We start from the raw sequence: 18,862 nt of genomic DNA on the forward strand, positions 1-18,862 counted from the left end.
CTTCTCCATAGTTGGACCCAAGGGCAAGCAAGCTACTATGGGTTGTAACTGCAAGGGGGGAACCAAGTGGGGTTGCTTGAGGGAGAGCAAACAGGCTGGGCTGAGCTTGTCCCATTTCAGGGGAACCATTTAGTGGCAGATGAACAAGGACCAGGCTCCTAGCTATGGCCACTAGTATTAGCGCGTGTTGGCCTCTGTGGAATGTAGTTACCGCCTCGGTAGGACTGGAACGCAAGAGGCTGCAGCCCAGCACGCTACTGCTTGAGCTAAAGGAGAAATGCCGTGTGTTGGCAGCAGTAGTAAGGCTATTATCCGCCATGTGGATGGGAAGGATTTGGACTCTGGACATCCACCATCAACTCACGGCGCAAGCGGAAGGGCCCGCACTGCTTGATAGCAGCAGTGGGAACAGGCTGTTATTAACTAGGATTTGAACGCAGGACTTCCAGCACCACAGTGAATGGCTCACGTGATCTAAAAGCGGAGTGCCTTTTGCAGCAGTAGTAGGGCTGTTATCCTCCAGGTTGGTGGGGGATGGGCGATTAGCAAGCACACGTACAATGGACATTGGTCCCTGCGGGTCTGTTCCAGGTCCAGACGCAGAGCTGAGATCTCCCTCGCGCAAGGTCCTGCACCTCCTCCCTTCACTGGTGAATCTGGCGCCCCCCAGGGGCAGTGACTTTAGCTACGTATTAAATAAAATTACTGATTTATTATCCAATTGAGATTATATTCTTATTATTCTTCAGGGCTAGTGGAGTGGGGTCTATGGGTTAGAGTCGGAGGCGCTGGGGACCAGGACTCCTGGGTTCTATCCGTGGGAGGGGACCATGGCTAGGAAGTAGGACACACACATTGTCGCTGGCGACTTTTAATTAACTGCAGGGAGTGAGTCTAGCACCACAGGTGAGCAAATAGTGTTTCCGTGGCGCCGATATTAACCAGGGGTTAATGGATAACTGGGCCGGGCAGGACCTGGGGCAGCTTGGTGATCTCGCATGGGCAGCTGGAGGAACCACTGGCTTCTAGGCCATGAGACTCCCTCCCACCCCCGGGGCTTCCGCAGAGCAGGAGCCCACTCATGCTGCCCCCTGTAAACACAAACTGTAAGCAGTGGCAGAGGTGGGGGGCGGAGCGCAGGGCTTGCCTAGCAGGGGGCTGTGGGTCGGGAGTGAGGGGCACCCAGAGTGCGGGAGTGGGAGGGAGCCCCAGGCTGGGAGAACAGGGGGCTGCAAGCGGAATTGGGTTTGTTTTTGTTAAAGTCGCTTTCATTTTTGGAGCGTTGGGGGTTTGGAGGTGGTGGAGGTGGCTGATTTGGCCTTGAAGGTCGGCTGGGCTGGGCTGCCTCCACTCCAAGGTCTCGACACTCTGCTTACACCCTGTGCAGGGTCCAGGCGGTGCGGGGGGACGCAGGATCTGCTACCGCTCAGTGAGCTCCGGGCAGGGCTCTGCAGCAGTCACCAAGTGCTGGCGCTGCTGGGCCCTGGCGGCCTGCGAGGGGCAGTCCCAGCCCAGGTAAGTGTCCAGCGGGGAGGCGGTGAAACCCGACCAGCCAGGCATGGCCCAGCTCTCCACTAGCACCTGCTGGTTCTTTGCCCAGAGAGGGGAACGCAGAGGAGGGGGCCAGCAGATTGGGTTGCCAGGCCAGAACGCCCAGTCAAACAGGGACCCTGGCACACATTTCTTATTGTCATATTTTTACTGGGTCCCTGGATGTTGTAGGCAGCAAAACTACTAAAATAAATTATGGAATTTGTATGAACAGAGTCGCTTTTTCTTCTTGTGACATCCCTGCTGCACAGCGCCCCCTAGCGCCACCCTGGGGTCTGCGGTGAGTTCACCCCACTGAGCTCGCACACCCTGTCCCCTATGGCTGCTGAGAGCATGTGGTGTGTGAATGTCCTATGAGTGTGTTAGTGTGGTGAGCTTTTGTGCAGCTGTGTGCGTGTGGACCGCCCTGCACTGTGTGTGGATAGACAGACACACCTCCTTCCCCACACACCCCTTCCCACCCCAGCCCATTACACACACACACACCCTGACAGGACAGGCCCAGGGACACCACCACACAGACAGCTGCACCGCACTCCCCCCCGCACACACATCCTCCGAGTGCCAAGATGGGAACAGGCGTCCAAGGGAGAGACTGTCCCTGATATAAACCCTTGTGGTCAGCCTGACACTCCCCCCAGCTCTGCCGGTGCCCCTCACTCAGTGCCGGGTTGACAATGGCCCCAGTGGCTCCATGGTGCCAGGCCCATGCTCAGAGGGGCCCCAGCCTGCTCCACTTGCCCTGCGCCCCGGGACCCCGCTGGCTCCTCCCTGCCCCCAATTGCTCCTCAGGCCTAGGGCTCCTCTCCACCCCCTGGCCCCACCCTCTGCTCCTCTCTGCCCCTGGCCAGACCCCAGTGCCCCTCCGGCTCCAGGCAGTCTCTGCTTCCCACCATCTGCGGGGCCCCACCTGCCTCCCCAGATCTGAGCTGCCTGGGACTGGTGCAAAAGCCTGGCCAGTCTCAGCAGGTGTGTGTGTGGGGGGGTGACAGTGGGGGGTGGGGGTTGGCTGGGCCCCTCCAGGCAAGAGGGACCTGAGGGAGCCCGGGCGGAGCAGGCCCTGGCCCGGCTGATTGCGGCACTCCCGAGGGGCCGGAGCGATTCCCCGCCCCAGGACTAGCCCTGGCTGCGCTGCCGGCTCAGCCCGTCAGACAGTCACCTCCCAGCAGGGCCGGTGAGTGTGGCCAGGAGGCCGGGGTGGGGAGTGGGTCTGTGGGGGTGCTGGGCTGAGGTGACGGGGAAGATCCGTGTGTGTTGGGCACTAGGGAATGGAGCTTCTGTGCGGGGTGCTGGGCAGTTGCGATGGGTAGGGCCGTTCTTAGGCGTACGCAGCAGTGTAGGGCACCCGAAAATTTGGACCACCACCGGGACAGCAGGGGTTCTTCTGGGGGTCCATGGGCGGGGGTGCTGGCTTTGCCCCAACGTGGGCATAGCGGCACCAGTTTAATAATACTGTGCAGGCCCCATAAATCCTAAGGACGGCCCTGGTGGTGGGGCTGTGGGGTGCTGGGCGAGGGGGGTGTTGTGCAGGGTGCTGTGCATTTGTAGGGGGGGTGAGGGGAGGTGTTGGGCATAGCCAGTCCGGGGGAGGTTCTGGTGTTGGGGGGGGGGCTGTATGGCTGAGCATGGGCCTGCCCCCAAGCGGAAGGGGAACCTGGCAGCACAGGGCCAGGTGGTGCACTGTGCATCTGGCAACTGCTCGTTTGTAAACCGTGCCCCTGCCATGCCAGGCCCCATTGCCTCTGGCTGGCCCCTCGCTCTGAGGACGGACCCCGCACGCCAGGCTCCATTGCCTCCATCGGGGCCCACAAATGTGTTTGGCACCAGGCCCACAAAACGTTCCCTGCAGGGCCGCAGCCCCTGCTAGCCCGGCCCTGGGCTCCCCCCCAAGCTCTGCCGGTGCCCCTCAATATCAACCTGCAGACCCCTGCTGTCCCAGCCCTGGCATCCCCCCTCTCCCCCCGTCCACACACAGCTCCCCTCCCCGCTGTCCATCTGCATGAGGGGTTGGGAGCCCCTGTGTGGGAGTGGGTGTGGGGGGGGTTGCAATGCAGCGTGGGGGGGGGGAGGCGCTCCCAGTGCACGTCTGCACCACGTTCGTTTGTTTATCTGCTAACAGCTGCTCTGGGGAGCTCGCAGTGCAATGAGGTTTGCTGGGTCTCAGCCCCATTAGGAGCAGGAGCCAACCTGCACCCAGCTCCCCGCTCCTCCCCCCCCCCCCGCTGACCCCCTGAGGAGCTAGACAGGCCACGGTGACTGAGCCCAGGAGAGGGGGCTGCATTTGTGATACAGGGGGCTCTGTGTGGGTGGTAGGGTTGCCAGGCATCTGGTTTTTTATCAGAACGCCCAGCCGAAAAGGGATCCTGGTGGCTCCAGTCAGCACCATTCACCGGGCCGCTAAAAGTCCAGTTGGCTGCAGCACCAGCAGGGCAGGCGGGCTCCATACCTGGCTCCACGTGGCTTCTGGGAAGCCAGCGGCATGTCCCTCCAGCTCCTAGGCGGAGGGGCAGCCAGGGGGTCTCTGCGCACTACACCCACCCCAAGCGCTAGCTCCACAGCTCCCACTGACCGGGAACTGAGGCCAATGGGAGCTGCAGTTGAGGCAGCGCGTGGAGCCCCCTTGGCCGCCCCTCCACCTAGGAGCTGGACGGACATGCCAGCTGCTTACCGGAAGCCGCACGGACTTCCTCTGTCCCCGGGAAATGCCAGGGCCGCCTGAGGTCACCGGAGCCTGCACCCCGAACCCTCCCCCACTCCCCAACCCCCTGCTCCAGCCCTGAGTCCTCCCCCCACACTCCAAACCCCTCAGCCCCAGCCCGGAGCTCCTTCCTGCTCCCTAAACCCCTCATCACCGGCCCCACCCCAGAGCTCACCACCCCAGCTGGAGCCCTCACCCCCTCCGGCACCCTAACCCCATCCCGCACTCTGAACCCCTCAGCTCCAGCATGGAGCCCCCTCCTGCACCTCAAACCCCTCATACCCAGCCCCACACCAGAGCCCACACCCCCAGCTGGAGCCGTCACCCACTCCCGCACCTCAACCCCCTGCCACAGCCCAGTGAAAATGAGCGAGTGAGCAAAGGTGGGGGGATTGAGGGAGCGGGGTCAGGGCCTTAGAGAAGGTGCAGGGCAGGGGAGGGGCCTTGGGGAAGGGGCAGGGCAGGAGTGGGGCCTAGGAGAAGGGGCAGGGCAGGGGGCGGGGCCTTGGGGAAGGGGCGGGGCAGGGGTGGGGCCTAGGAGAAGGGGCAGGGGCGGGGCCTTGGGAAGGGGCAGGGCAGGGGTGGGGCCTTGGGGAAGGGGCGGGGCAGGGTGCAAGGCAAGGGTGTTTGGTTTTCTGCACTTAGAAGGTTGGCAACCCTAGTGGGTGGCTCATGCTCTGGGGAAGCCCTGGGGGTGGGGGTGTCAGGTCCGTGGCAGCCTCCCATGGCCTGGGACCTGGTGGTTCCGTGTGAAATACCCTGGCAGCCCCAGGCTCTGCCCAGGCCAGTTATCCATTAACCCCGGTTAAAATCAACACTACAGAGACACTATTTGCTTACCTGTGGTGCCAGATTCACGCCCTGCAATTAATTGAAAGTCGCCAGTGACAATATGTGTGAGGCCTGCTTCCGAGCCATGGTCCCTTCCCATGGATAGACTCCAGGAGTCCTACCTCCAACCCTCCCCAACTCTAACCCATAGACCCCACTCCCTTCCCAAAACTGGGGATAGAACCCAGAAGTCCTGGCTCCCCATCCGCCTGACACCAACCCACTAGACCTAAGCCCAGACCTGAAAATAATCTCAGTTGGATAATAAATAGATTATTTTATTTAATACGTAGCTAAAGCCAGTGTTGGGGGTGCCAGATCCACCAGCGAAGGGCGGAGGTGCAGGACCTTGCGCGAGGGAGATCTCAGCTTTACATCCGGACCTGGAACAGACCCGCGGGGACCAGTTTGCCCTCCCTCAACCAACCCCCACTTGGTTCCCCCCTTGCAGTTACAGCCCATAGTAGCTTGTTTGCCCGTGGGCCCAACCATGGAGAAGGAAAGACCTGGAGTGGGTGGAGGGCGATGAAATAGGCCAACCACTCATGTGCCAGCAGCGGCAAAGGAAGGCCCTTGACGCCATGGTGACCCTGACACTGAGAGAGGCCGGATCCTTGTGGAAGTTGGGCCACTCACTCCAAAGCTGAAGTAGGCCGAAGTCTAGGGGGTGCTTGGCCGACCACTCGTGGCCAGGGCCAAGGATGCACCGAGGCCCAGCCCCGCACTCTGCCCCAAGGCCAGACCCTGCTCAGTCTCTTCTCCCTTGAGGCCATGCTCCCACTTGGCCTCTTCCCCCCGAGGCCTCGCCTGCCACTCGCTCCGGGTGTAAGGGGTGGAGAGGACTGAGTGGGGGGAAGCTGAGGAGGGGGTGGAGAGGAGCTAACAGAAAGTGCAGGATTGGGAGGAAGAGGCTCAGGGGGGGCCTCAGGCTGCAGCAGGGGGGTGAGGCCATGGTCCCAGCACCAGGGCCCCTTCTAAGAGTAGGCCCGCTCCTGTTGGCGCCATTGTAAGCCCAGTACTGCTCGTGGCCCAGCAGTGGCAAAAGAAGGACCTTGACCCCAACTAGAAGTCGGCCAAACCCATGCGCAAGTTTGGCCAACCAAACTGAAGCTCGAGTAGGCCAAAGCCTTGTGGAAGTTGGACACCAACTCCAAGCCCCGCCTCATGCTGCTGTCTAAGGAGGCCTACGGCCCTCTCGTGAGGTGCAGGGAAGGAGAGAAAACGCCCTGGCTGAAGTGCAGGATCTCTTGCTCCTGCGGATCACGGGACAAGGAAGGCTCTGCGGAGGAAGCAGAGAGTCAGTCTCATCCTGGGGATCAAGTCGACGACTCCTCAGACATTTTCCCACTGGCCGCCTTCAACTCGCTGCCCCCTTCCCCGCAGCGAGTCAAGCAGGGGAGATGGCACCGGGACAAGATGATGCTGAGTTTGTGCCACAGGCTGGCCAGGCACTTGGCGAAGGCCCGTTGGACGGCACTGGAGGAGAAGTAGAAGATGGCGGGGTCCAGGGCGGCGTTGAGGGTGGTGAGGAGAAGAGCGTACACCCTCCAGGAGGGGCTCTTTTTCTGGACAAAGCCCACCACGTGGGACAGGTTGTAGGGGGCGAAGCAGACGATGAAGTTGAACAAGGTGGCCAGAGCCAGGCCCACGGCCCGCTGCTTCCTCCGGGCCGAGATGTTGGGCAGGGTCACCAGGATGCGGACGAGGTTGACATAGCAGAAGATGGTGACGATGAAGGGAAGGCAGAAGAGGACGACGAAGAACTCCAGCCGGACAGGAAGCAGGATCTGCCGCTGCTTAGGGGAGAAACGTTTGTAGCAATGGGACGTGCTATTGGAGGTCGCGGTCTTATTGGGGCTCAGGACCTCGTACTGCACGATGTAGACAATGCTGCAGTGGATGCAGGAGACCACCCAGAAGACCACGGAGGTGGCGATAGCATAAGCTGGACGGCGCCGCAGCTTGTACTTGATGGGAAAGGCCACCCCCAGGTAGCGATCAACACTGACGGCCATGAGGAAAAGGGAGCTGATGTAGATGCTATTGTAGTAGAAGTAGTTGGTGAGTGGGCAGAGGAAAGTGGGCAAGGGCCACTCCATGCCTGAGGCAGCCTCAGCCATCTTGAAGGGGAGGAAGATGAGGAGGAAGATGTCGGAGACGGTGAGGTTGAGGAGAAGGATGTCGACGGGGGTGGGTTTCTGGCGGACCTTCACCAGGAAGGTGTAGAAGGCCAGGAGGTTGGACGGGAGGCCGATCAGGAAGGTGAAGATGTAGACAGTGAGAATCAGTGGGATGTAAACGTTCAAACTCATCTTCTTGACTCCTTCAAAGGAGAACAGGCTCATCAGCTGCAGAAGGAACCCAGGAGTCATGGTAGCCAGCCCCCTCCTCCTCCAAACCACTAAATCCCACTCCCCTCTCTGGCACTCTGTACCCCAAATCAACACCCTGGAACCCCATAGTCACCAATGTCACATGATTATGTTATGTGTGATACAAAGCATGCATGTGAGATATCTGCTGAAACCCATTGTTCTGTCCAAATATATGCATCTTTAGTTTGTATGAAGTTATAATATTTTGCTGTATCGTTGTCAGTGAAATATGTTGTAAGTTTGAGAGTCCTTCCTACAAGGGTGCTGACCCCCGCCCAGGTGGGCGTTCACCGGCCTTTCGTCAACAGGGGAGTTGCAATCAAGGGATTTACAATTCAATGACAGTTGCACAAGCACCACACAGTGGGGGATTTCCTTGATCACTGTGGCTCAGCAGAGCCCACCAGGATGGGTCTGGGTATTAAGGGACGGAGGCTGCATGGCTTGGCCTCTTCTCCTCCCTCACCTACGCTGCAAGCACAAGGACACTGAGAAGAGAGAGAACTTCAGCAGAGGAGACAAGGGAGAAACCTGTGGATTGTGAACTGTAACATCCATTGAGTGGAGAAAACGGCTAGATCTAAATACTGCCTAGTGTCTTAGAGGTTGAAGATTCAGATTGCACGTTTATTTTATTTTCTTTGGTAACTATCTCTAACTTTTGTGCCTACCACTTATAATCCCTCTATCTGCAGTTAATATATCTGTGTTATACGTTATCTAAAACCGTGAATTTTGCTTGAAATGCTTGGAAATCTTAGCTCAGTTAACAAAAGGTGCGTGCATGTCCTCTCCACACGGAGAGGCCCGGGGGAAGGGGGACGCACTGGGCAAAGAACTTACACTGCTCAGGCTTCTGACCATGGCAGGATGGTACAGCTCCAGGGTCCTAGGCTGGGGAGAATTGCCTGGAGCCCCTCAGGTTTTAGCTCATGAGTGGCTGAGGGCAGCATTTCATGTAACTCAGCTGGGTGTGTCCTTACCTGGGGATGGCTGTGTAAGTCTAGTACCTGCCAGAGGTTTGTAGCTTGTCACCGCATCACAGAGTGAGTGGGAGCCCAGACTGGCGGGGCAGAGAACTCAGGGGTATCTGAGTTCCAGGTTGCACCCCAGGGATCCTGTCACACCCTCCTAGGCCTGCGGATAGAACCCAGGAGTCCTGGCTCCAGTCCTAATCCACTAGATCCCACTTCCCTCCCTGAGCTGGGAGAGTACCAGGAGTCCTCCTCCTAGACCCTCTGCGCTAACTCTTAGATGCCCCTCCCCTCCTTACCCATAGCCCCGGGCTCCCGTTCCATTTGCTGACACTAGACATAAAAGCCCAGAATTTATGTAGCCGGCTCCTGTATTTATTTAGCTCAGTTTCCTGTTTAGCCAGCGGCGGGCACGGAGGGGTTCGGGGGCAGCACCAGAGAGAGAACAGAGAGTCTGGGATGCATGAGATCCTGTGAGCAAACACACAGGGATGGGCTGCAGGGAGCGGGCCAAGCAGGCACCCTGAACAACAGGGAAGTGGTTGTTACTCAGAGGGAAATTTTCATAAATATCATCAAAGGTGGAAGGAAGTGATGTCTAGTGGTGGGTGGGGGAACTGGGAGCCAGGACTCCTGGGTTCAATCTCTGATTCTAAGGGAGTGATTTTGTGATAAAAATAGTTCCACTAGACCCCACTCCTCTCCCAGAGCTGGGGAGAGAACCCAGGAATCCTGGCTCCTAGCCCCTGACTGCTCTAACCACTAGCCCACACTCACCCCTGAGTTTGGAATAGGAGAAGTTGATAAGCCTCTACCGTAAAGTAAACCATTGTCTGAGCCCGGTCAGTCCCTTGCTTCTCCACCAATCACGGTGGGGCTAGTAGGTTAGAGCAGGGGGCCGGGAGCCAGAACTCCTGGGTTCTATCGTTGGCTCTGGGTGGGGAGTGAGGTCTAGTGATCAGAGCAAGGGGCTGGGAGCCAGAGTTCCTGGGTTCTCCTGGACTATAAGGTGGATAGAAAGCTGGCTAGATTGTCGGGCTCAGCAGGTAGTGATCAACAGCTCGATGTCTAGGTGGCAGCTGGGATAAAGCAGAGTGCCCCAAGGGTCAGTCCTGAGGCTGATTTTGGTCAACATCTTTATTAATGATCTGGATGATGGGATGAATTGCACCCTCAGCAAGTTCGCAGATGACACTAAGCTGGGGGCAGAGGTAGATATGCTGGAGGGTAGGGATAGGGTCCAGAGTGACCTAGACAAATTGGAGGATTGGGCCAAAGGAAATCTGATGAGGTTCAACAAGGACAAGTGCAGAGTCCTGCACTTAGGACGGAAGAATCTCATGGACTCCTACAGACTAGGGACCGACTGGCTAAGCAGCAGTTCTGCAGAAAAGGACTTGGAGATTACAGTGGACGATAAGCTGGATATGAGTCAGCAATGTGCCCTCGTTGCCAAGAAGGCCAACAGCATATTGGGCTGTATTAGTAGGAGCATTGCCAGCAGATTGAGGGAAGCGATTATTCCCCTCTATTTAACACTGGTGAGGCCAAATCTGGGGTATTGCGTCCAGTTTTGGTCCCCCCACTACAGAAGGGATGTGGACAAATTGGACAGAGTCCAGCAGAGGACAATGAAAATGATTAGGTGGCTGGGGCACATGATTTATGAGGAAAGGCTGAGGGAACTGGGGTTATTAAGTCTGCAAAAGAGAAGAGTGAGGGGGGATTTGATAGCAGCCGTCAACTACCTGAAGGGGGGTTCTAAAGGGGATGGAGCTCAGCTGTTCTCAGTGGTGGCAGATGTCAGAACAAGGAGCAATGGTTGCAGTGGGGGAGGTCTAGGTTGGATATTAGGATACACTATTTCACTAGAAGGGTGGTAAAGCATTGGAATGGGTTACCTAGGGAGGTGGTGGAATCTCCATCCTTAGAGGTTTTTAAGGCCCATCTTGACAAAGCCCTGGCTGGGATGATTTAGTTGGTGTTGGTCCCGCTTTGAGCAGGGGGTTGGACTAGATACCTCCTGAGGTCTCTTCCAACCCTAATATTCTATGATTCTAGGAACAGGGCTGAGTGTATACACCAGCCAGCACATCTCTCCAAGAGTCGTGCCCTCCTGCAGTTAGAAACCATCAGTTCCTCCGCTCTCCCTAATGGAGGAAAACCCACTTTCCCTCCCAGCCTGTCTGGCTGCTCAGATGTGGCGGATCGGACCTGATGGTTCCATTCCCAGAACCCTTGGTAATGCAGCCACTTCCGGGGAGGAAGGAATCATCCCCTTGAGTCTCTATGAGTGGGGGACTCATTCTTTGGGGGATGGAATGACCACACCCCACATCCTGACTGGCACCTCCCCATCCCAGTGCTGGGTGCCCCCCATATGTGGACTGTTGTGTTCTCCTGTCTTGGGGTTCTCCTCTCCCTGTCCCCACCATGCACTTACTCAGCTGAGCTAGACAAATTTCCATCTTCCCGGCCCCCTCCCCAGGTCAGCTTCGCTCAGCTCTGATTGCCCAGTGCTGGGTGAGTGTGTTGAAAAAGTAAGTCACAAACCTTCACCGCCATTTGACCAGTGGAAGAACAGATGGAGCAGGGAGAGGAGATGACCATACTGGGGAAGGAACCCAGGAGTCCTGACTCCCTGCACCCTCTACTAATGACTAGACCCCACTCCTTGCCAGAGCTGGGGCTAGAACCCAGGAGTCCTGACTTCCAGCCCCCACTGTTTTAACCAGTGCACCCCACTCCTCTCCCACACTGGAGCTAGAATGCTGTGGTCAGCTGAGCCAGCAATCTCCCTTTTACTTTGCTGCTTGTTTGTGTTTTGATTTTGCAAAAGCAAAATTAAACTTTGCACAGAGGCTTGGGCATGCCTGGTAAAGGCAAATACACACCCATGAAGGCTGGAAGCAGAACCCAGGCGTCCTGACTCGCACTGCCCTGGCTTTAACCAGTAGACCCCACTCACCTCCCAGAGCTGGGAAAGGAATCCAGCTCTCCAGTTCTTTCTCTGGTCTCTCTCCTCTAACCCAGTCTTCTTCCAGGGTCAGTGATAGAACCCAGGAGTCCTGAATCCCAGCCACAACCCCTGCTCTAAACACTAGACCCCACTCCCCTCCTTACAAGCCCTGACCCAGGCAGCTAAAGAGCCCATCCTCACCTCCTTTCCAGCAGCCAGTGCACTGAGAGCCTGCAGAAGGGCTGGAACCCAGGTGTCCAGGCTGGGAGCCACCCCGAGTGATGTGTCAGGGACAAGCTGGTGGCTGGTCTCCTGCGTCCCGGCTGGGGAGCAAGTTTTGTGTAGCCCAGGTGGCAGGTTACGTTGTGTCTGTGGCTGTGCCCCAGAAAGCCCCACTGGTCCCTCTGCTTGGAAATCCACGCAGAAAGGATGAGAGATGCAATCGTTACTTCCTCGTGCCTTGCGGGAGGTGTGACTTGGCACCTCTTTGAGAGGGTGTGGTGTCCCCCCCCTCACCTGGTTACTGCACCCTGCTGTGGGCAAGGACTCCTGGGTTATATTCCTGGGAATGGGAGTGGAATCTAGCAGTTAGAGCAGGGCGGGCTGGGAGCCAGGACTCCTGGGTTGTATCCTCAGTTCAAGCGGCGGGGGGGGGTCTAATGGTTAGAGCGGGGGTGGGGGCTGGGAGCCAGAATTTCTGGGTTGTCTCCCCTATTCCAGGAGGGTAGTGGGGTCTAGTGGTTCTACCACAGGGCACGGAGGAGAGGCTGTGCTGAATTTAGGGTTATTTCTACAGCATCTTTCAGAAGCACGATATTAAATAAACAAACAAATCCGAGTTCATATTTCTTCGCTCAGGCTCCAGGCTCATAAAAAGCCTGCACAGAGCACCGAGACACGAACAATGGCCACAGCTGAGTGGGAGGGAATCCTGACTGACTGCTAAAGACAGAGGCAATGGGGCCAGATCCCAGCTGGGGTCAATCGCCGTAGCTCCATTGGAGTCAATGGGGCCAGATCCCCCTTGGTGAAAATCGGCTCCATCGGTTTGATGAGCCAGTGCCAGGAAAACAATGAGACGTCCCAAGGCTTTGCAAGCCATCCCAAGGCATCTTGGCCAGGGGGGCTGGGTGAGGGGATGGGGTCCCCAGCCTCAGCCCCCCATGCCCGTGGCCTTGCTTTGGGGAGGGATGAATGAGCCCCAAGAATGCAGACCCTCACCCCCAGGCTCATGCAGGGCTCTGGGTCCAGTGTCCTCCCTCCCTAGGGTGGAGCCGCATCAGTTACTATTTGCATAGTTCTGATAGCATCGGTGCTGTTGAGACAGACGGACGTTCATGTGGGAGTGCCACGGGCTGGCTTACCTGTCCTTCCAGAGGGGAGACGGGTTACAGATGAGGGCGTTTAGCACTGCAGGGTTCACGCTTGACATCTACGGACCCACCCTGTGCTCTTTTGCCATGATAGCCCTTGGCCCAGGAGTCTGGGCTCCCAGCCCTCCCCTGGCTCTAACCACTAGACCCTACTCCGCTCTCAGAGCTGGGGAGAAAACCCAGGAGTCCTGGCTCCCAGCCCCACCCCACCCCACCCCAGCAGCTCCAATCAATAGACCTCAAGCAGAGGAGCCGAATCCTGCCTGCCCCATGGTGGTTGGTTGCCCCATTAGCTGCAGGGAAGTTAGGCCAGACGGGTTCTGCCCTCGGCGAGACAGGAGGAAATGGCTGCCCACAGCAGCTGCCAGAGCTCATGCTGCACCCAGTGCAGGGACTCTCTGGTCAGGGCTGATATGGGGCCTTTGTACAACCCTCAGCACCCAAGCTTCTGCCCACAACATTTCCACAGATTTCCCCTAGGGGGCGCTTGGCCCGATCCGGCCCCAAGGCAAGAACTGGCTGGCTCTGGGGGAGTGGGGAATGGGGAATCATGAGGGGTGGGGTGGGGAGCATTTAGCCAGCTGGTGCCTGAGGGAGGGGCACCTCCCTCCTTTCCCCTTTCCTATCCCAGCTCCCAGCCCCACCTGCTCTAATGCATTAGGCCTCAATCTTCTCCTGGAGAGCTCACGTCTCTCCCCGCCTTTGCCATTACCCCAGGGGGCTGGGGTGGGTGCCCAGCGCCCAGCTGCTCGCTGTGCCAGGAGGCAAGGGAGACCCGCTGGGGGACATAGCGGGGGGGCAACATGCAAGAACCCCAATGATGAGCTCACCATGGCACCCCTTCCCTTGCCTAGTTCCGAGAAACAGACCCCCATCCTTCCTGCCCCAAGACACGGAGAACTGGTTCCACCTCACGTTGGACATCAGCCCAGCCGGGGTTATGTTCTGCCAATGGGATTTTTTGTTAGTGGCACTGGGGTTTATTATTTCTTTACGAGCCCGCTGGGGAAAATCTCATAACATTGCACAAAGGTCCTCGTGAGCAAAAGGCCCCATTGGGTGAGGTTTCGCTCCACCATCTCGGGAAGCAGATTGGCCATGTCACTGGTGGGGCTGGGCCCCATCTCCCTTGAAAGGGCCCCCTCCACCCCATGAGAAGCCCAAAGACTCCAGTTGGACTAGACTAAACCCTGTGCCCCAGGGAGAGACCCGGGGAGAGACTGAGACCAAGGCCCCTGAGCAGAGGGCGTCTCTGGGGCCACTCGTAACGTTCCACGGGCCACAGGCGAAGCCCTCAGCTGTTGTGCTAAACAGTCGAGTGGCTGGGACACGAGGCAGATATTACTCAGCAGCCTTGACAGGCCTCCACCTTCCTGGTGTGCGCTCCGCTGGTGCGCTGCAGCTACACGGGATGGACTCCTTTCTGCTGTCAGGGCTGTCCAGTGACAGGTCCCATCAGCCGGGGGAGCGGAGGAGCTGGTCTCCTGGAAGGACAGGAGAAGTCACACCACCCTTCCTGGCCGTGGTCCGTTGCTCGTTGCAGGAAGCTGGGCTGAGTTTCTAAATCTCCTGCCTACAGCCCACCCCAATATGGGTGAGCCGGCCGTGGAGATCAGCCGGGTCTTAGAGCACCATGGAGAGACCCCGTCTGGTTGATGAACTCTGAGGTCTGGCGTGGGGAGCAAAGAATAGGCAGATGGGTCCCATCAATGCCCCCATTTCAGGAACCCTCAGCGTGCCCCTCCACCAGCAACCTCCTGAGCATCACCCTCCTGGACGCAGCATGCACCTCCATGACAACCGCCCCATGGTTTATCTACCAACCCCGAACGGGCTAGGTCCTGACCAGCAACAATTGTGGGTGACAAATTTCCAGATGACGAGAGCCACATGCTTCTCCATGCTGAGGGGAGCTCTCCTGTTGCTATTCCACCCCTGCAGCTCCGGGGTGAGCTCTGCGCAGATCTCTGGGGGCCTGGCCTGTCGCCCTGAAGTGCTGCCACCCCACTGCTGCTCACCACAGGATGGGTGGTCCTGTCCCACTGGTTGGCGCTAGTTGACTGAGCCCAGAAGTGGTCCCACCAAGGGAAGTCACTCCTGGGAGCCCATGGACACAAACTAGCTGCTTGATTTCTTCTCTTATCCATATCATTGTGGCTGTTTCCAGCGCCATCCGGCTCTGTGATGGGCCGTACACGTGCATCTGCCTGTTTGTATTACTGACCACCAGGATTCTGGTGCCCAGAACGCTGCCCCATAGCCAGAGGTTTGGAAGTGGGGCTGGCTTGCCAAAGCCAAGCCAGAGGACCCGTCAGTCCCAGAATTCTAGGGGCATCCCACAACGTGTGAAATCCCAGGATGCGTAGAGGCGAGTGGCGGGAGGTTGCGGCAAGAGACGCTTTCCTGGAAGGCTGTGTGTTTATTTGGAAAGTGCGTGGCCAGCGGGGCTGTGTGGATGCAATGATTCAAAAGGGAAGTTGCTTAAGCCGGTGCAAGCCAGTGTTCACACGTAGCTTTGGGAGAGTTATCCCTGATTAAAGTGGAAACACCAAACCTGAAATAACTTGCAAGCGTAGACAAACCCTCGTTTGGGAATATTCCTTCTCAGCCTTCAGTTCAGGGCTGGCAGGAACCATAATACAGCCGAGACCTGGTGGAGGTGGAACTGTGGTCCCCACCCCATCCATCTCACTGCACCATCTGTGAATCCTCCGTGGCCACGTTCTCCGTGGCCTCCATCCAGACCCCAGGGCAGAGCCGGCCGAGCTGGAGCTTCTCCCAGGTGGCCTGCAGACATTCCAGGCAGATCTTCTGGAAAGACGAGGAGGAGAAGTAGAAGATGATGGGGTCTAAGCTGGCGTTGAAAGTGCTGAGGAGCAGGACGTAGACTCTCCACTCTGGGCTCTTATTCTCCACGTAGCCCACCACGTGGGAGATGTTGAAGGGGGTGAAGCAAACCAGGAAGAGGAGAAATGTAGCTGCCACCAGCCCGATGGCCCGACGCTTCCTCCTGAGGCTCACCAGTGGCAGGGAGCGTATGATGATGATGAATCTGGTGTAGCAGAAGGCGGTGATGCCCAGCGGAAGGCAGAAGAGGACCAAGAACATCTCCAGGCGGACGGGCAGCAGAACCGCCAGCTGGTGGTCAGTGAAGGTGGCGTAGCAGCGGGTGAGGTTGCCCGCTGTGTCATTGCCCCTGGCCTGGTACTGGACTACGTAGACCACGCTGCAGTGGGAGAAAGCAGCCACCCAGAACAAGGCCACGGCCACCATGGCATAGGACGGCCGGCGCCTCGCCTTGTAGCGGAGGGGGAAGGCCACGCTGAGGTAGCGGTCAACGCTGACGCCAGTGAGCGAGAGGGTGGTGAGGTAGATGCTGCTGAAGAAGAGGAGGCCGGAGAGGGGGCAGAGGAAATCTGGCATCTTCCACTTCATCTCCCAGGAGGCCTCGGCGATGCGGATGGGCAGGAAGGCCAGCAGCACCAGGTCGGACACCGTCAGGTTGAGGAGCAGGACGTCGGCTGGCAGCAGGCGCCGGCGGGCCTTCACCACGAAGACGCAGAAGGCCAGCAGGTTAAGGGGCAGGCCTGTCACGAAGGTGACCGTGTAGACGGCCAAGGAGAGCTGGGGGCTGCTGATGGAAGGCATGGTGGGAAGAAGGGGGTGGCAGGGGCTGGGTTGACAACAGCAACCAGGGATCCACTAGGCCTTGGGATGGGGATGGAGATGGATCTGGGTTGCCAATAGCAACGGGGGGCACACTAGGCCTTGCGATGGGGATGGAGGTGGCTCGGGGTGGCTAATAGCAATGGGGGACCCACCAGGCTTTGGGATGGGGATGGAGATGGATCTGGGTTGCCAATAGCAACGGGGGACACACTAGGCCTTGGGACAGGGCTGGAGGTGGGGCTGGAGGCAGGGCCAGATTGCCAGTAGCCACCGGGGCCTACTAGGCCTTGGGGTAGGGGTGAAGGCAGGGTTCTCGCAAGGCTCATTCACTGCAGAGAAAGGAGAGACAGGTGGGGTTAGTGAGCCCCCTTCGGGACCAGTCCTTAGACCAGTGGTTCTCAAACTTTTTTACTGGTGATCACTTTCACACAGCAAGCCTCTGAGTGCGACCCAGATTAAAACACTTTTTAATATATTGAACACCATTATAAATGCTGGAGGCAAAGCAGGGTTTGGAGTGTAGGTTGACAGCTTGCGACTCTCCATGTAATAACCTCGTGACCCCCTGAGGGGTCCCGACCCCCAGTTTGAGAACCTCTGCCTTAGACAAACTCCCTGGGGCCGAGGGGCAGCTCTTCGCTCTGTCTGTGCAGTTCCTGGTGCAGGGGGCTCTCGGGGCACCTGTGTGATACTGTAATGCATCAAAATAGCACTAATAAAATACAGCGCCTGGCGCATGGGGGTCCTGGGCCAGGGCTGGGGTGCCTGGGTGCACAGCGCTAATAACATACAGCACCTGACACAATGGGGTCTTGGTCCATCATTAGGGCTCTTGGGAGCTACCATAATGCACCTAATAAATAGCACTAATATAATGTACAGCACCTAGCGCAATGGGGTCCTGTGCCATGCCTGGCAGCCCCTCGAGCCTACCACAGTACAGATAAGACTATTACTCATCATTCCATTTAGTGGGAAACTTTCAAAAGCACTGACCTCGCTCCCTTCCACTCAGAACCCTTTGTTTTCTGAGTGACAATTTTGAAAGTTTTTTCCAAGAATTAGGGAGCAAAAAACCCAAACCCACACCCACACTTTGTCTCAATCTCTGCCCCCCCCCTTTTTTTTTGTAATTTCCCGACCTCAGAAAAGAGGATGGGAAAATTACAACAGTGAGTGAAAGTGGGGAAATAAAAACATTTTCATTCCCCCGCCCCCTTTTATCTCACTGGGGGAAAAGATCATAGATTCCAAGGCCCAAAGGGACCATTACAGTCATCCAGTCCCACTCTGAGCAGCGCCCGATCCAGGACCCCACGCTGGGGGTCCGGCCATCGGTGACGGATCACTCCCTCTCTGAGGCAGTGAGCCCCTGGGCCCAGCACCCCACGGCACCTCATCCCATCTTGACTGGGGATTTAGTTGGGGATTGGTCCTGCTTTGAGCAGGGGGTTGGACTAGATACCTCCTGAGGTCCCTTCCAACCCGGATATTCTATGATTCTAGGATTCATCTCCGCTCCAGCGCTCTAAGATGTTTACATTGTTCCCGGCCTGGAGCGAAACTGTTACTGTTCCCCAAGAACTGCTATAAATCCTCCCGGCCAACAGCTTGATGTCTCTCCCAGTCACATTATGGCAGGGACAAGGTGTTCCACCTTCCTATGTCTCACCTATAGGGGGCTCTGGTTACTCAGGACCCCTGGGGTCTATTCCCAGTTCTCTGAGGGGAACTGAGTCTAGTGGTTAGAGCAGGGGAGGCTGGGTGGGGTTTAGTGGTTAAAGCAGAGGGGCTGGGAACCAGGACTCCTGGGTTCTGTGCCCAGCTCTGGGAAAGGAATGGGGTTTAGTGGTTAAAGCAGAGGGGCTGGGAACCAGGACTCCTGGGTTCTCTCCCCAGCTCTGGGAGAGGAGTGGGGTTTAGTGGTTAAAGCAGAGGGGCTGGGAACCAGGTCTCCTGGGTTCTGTGCCCAGCTCTGGGAAAGGAATGGGGTTTAGTGGTTAAAGCAGAGGGGCTGGGAACCAGGACTCCTGGGTTCTCTCCCCAGCTCTGGGAGAGAGTGGGGTTTAGTGGTTAAAGCAGAGGGGCTGGGAGCCAGGACTCCTGGGTTCTCTCCCCAGCTCTGGGAGAGGAGTGGGGTTTAGTGGTTAAAGCAGAGGGGCTGGGAGCCAGGACTCCACCACAGCCACACCTGTCCCCGGGGTAATGGCCCTGCCAGACAAAGAGCAATGGGCAGAGGCTCCCAGCATTCCATGTGGGCCGAGTGAGTGCCATGCTCCCGCGGCAGTGGCTGGGGAGCCCTCTGGGGCTGTGGGGCTTAGTGGTTGAGTCCAGACAGAGGGACGAGGGTAGACAGAGGCCCTGTGACCACAAGGCCAGGAGCTGCCACCCAGATGGCTCCTGAGCTCTCAGAGAAACCACCACACTGAGCC

General features: G+C 57.8%; 2 protein-coding genes across 2 annotated transcripts; both read right to left on the bottom strand.

Moving 5' to 3' along the window:
• Nucleotides 1–6,396: 6,396 nt before the first annotated feature.
• On the bottom strand, nt 6,397–7,499 carry LOC123352034 (free fatty acid receptor 2-like). Its single transcript, XM_044991732.1, has one exon. It carries the CDS (start codon nt 7,450–7,452, stop codon nt 6,397–6,399), a length of 1,056 nt encoding a protein of 351 aa, XP_044847667.1. The 5' UTR covers nt 7,453–7,499.
• A 7,950-nt stretch (nt 7,500–15,449) lies between these two features.
• On the bottom strand, nt 15,450–16,409 carry LOC123351997 (free fatty acid receptor 3-like). The gene has a single exon (XM_044991680.1). The coding sequence runs from the start codon at nt 16,407–16,409 to the stop codon at nt 15,450–15,452; it is 960 nt and encodes a 319-aa protein (XP_044847615.1).
• Between the last annotated feature and the right edge of the window lie 2,453 nt (nt 16,410–18,862).

Source organism: Mauremys mutica, chromosome 17 (assembly GCF_020497125.1).
Source record: "Mauremys mutica isolate MM-2020 ecotype Southern chromosome 17, ASM2049712v1, whole genome shotgun sequence".
NCBI lineage: Eukaryota > Metazoa > Chordata > Testudines > Geoemydidae > Mauremys > Mauremys mutica.

Coding starts and splice junctions, on each gene's coding strand:
- LOC123352034 (XM_044991732.1), bottom strand. CDS start 7,452: ATGACTCCTGGGTTCCTTCTGCAGCTGATGAGCCTGTTCTCCTTTGAA.
- LOC123351997 (XM_044991680.1), bottom strand. CDS start 16,409: ATGCCTTCCATCAGCAGCCCCCAGCTCTCCTTGGCCGTCTACACGGTC.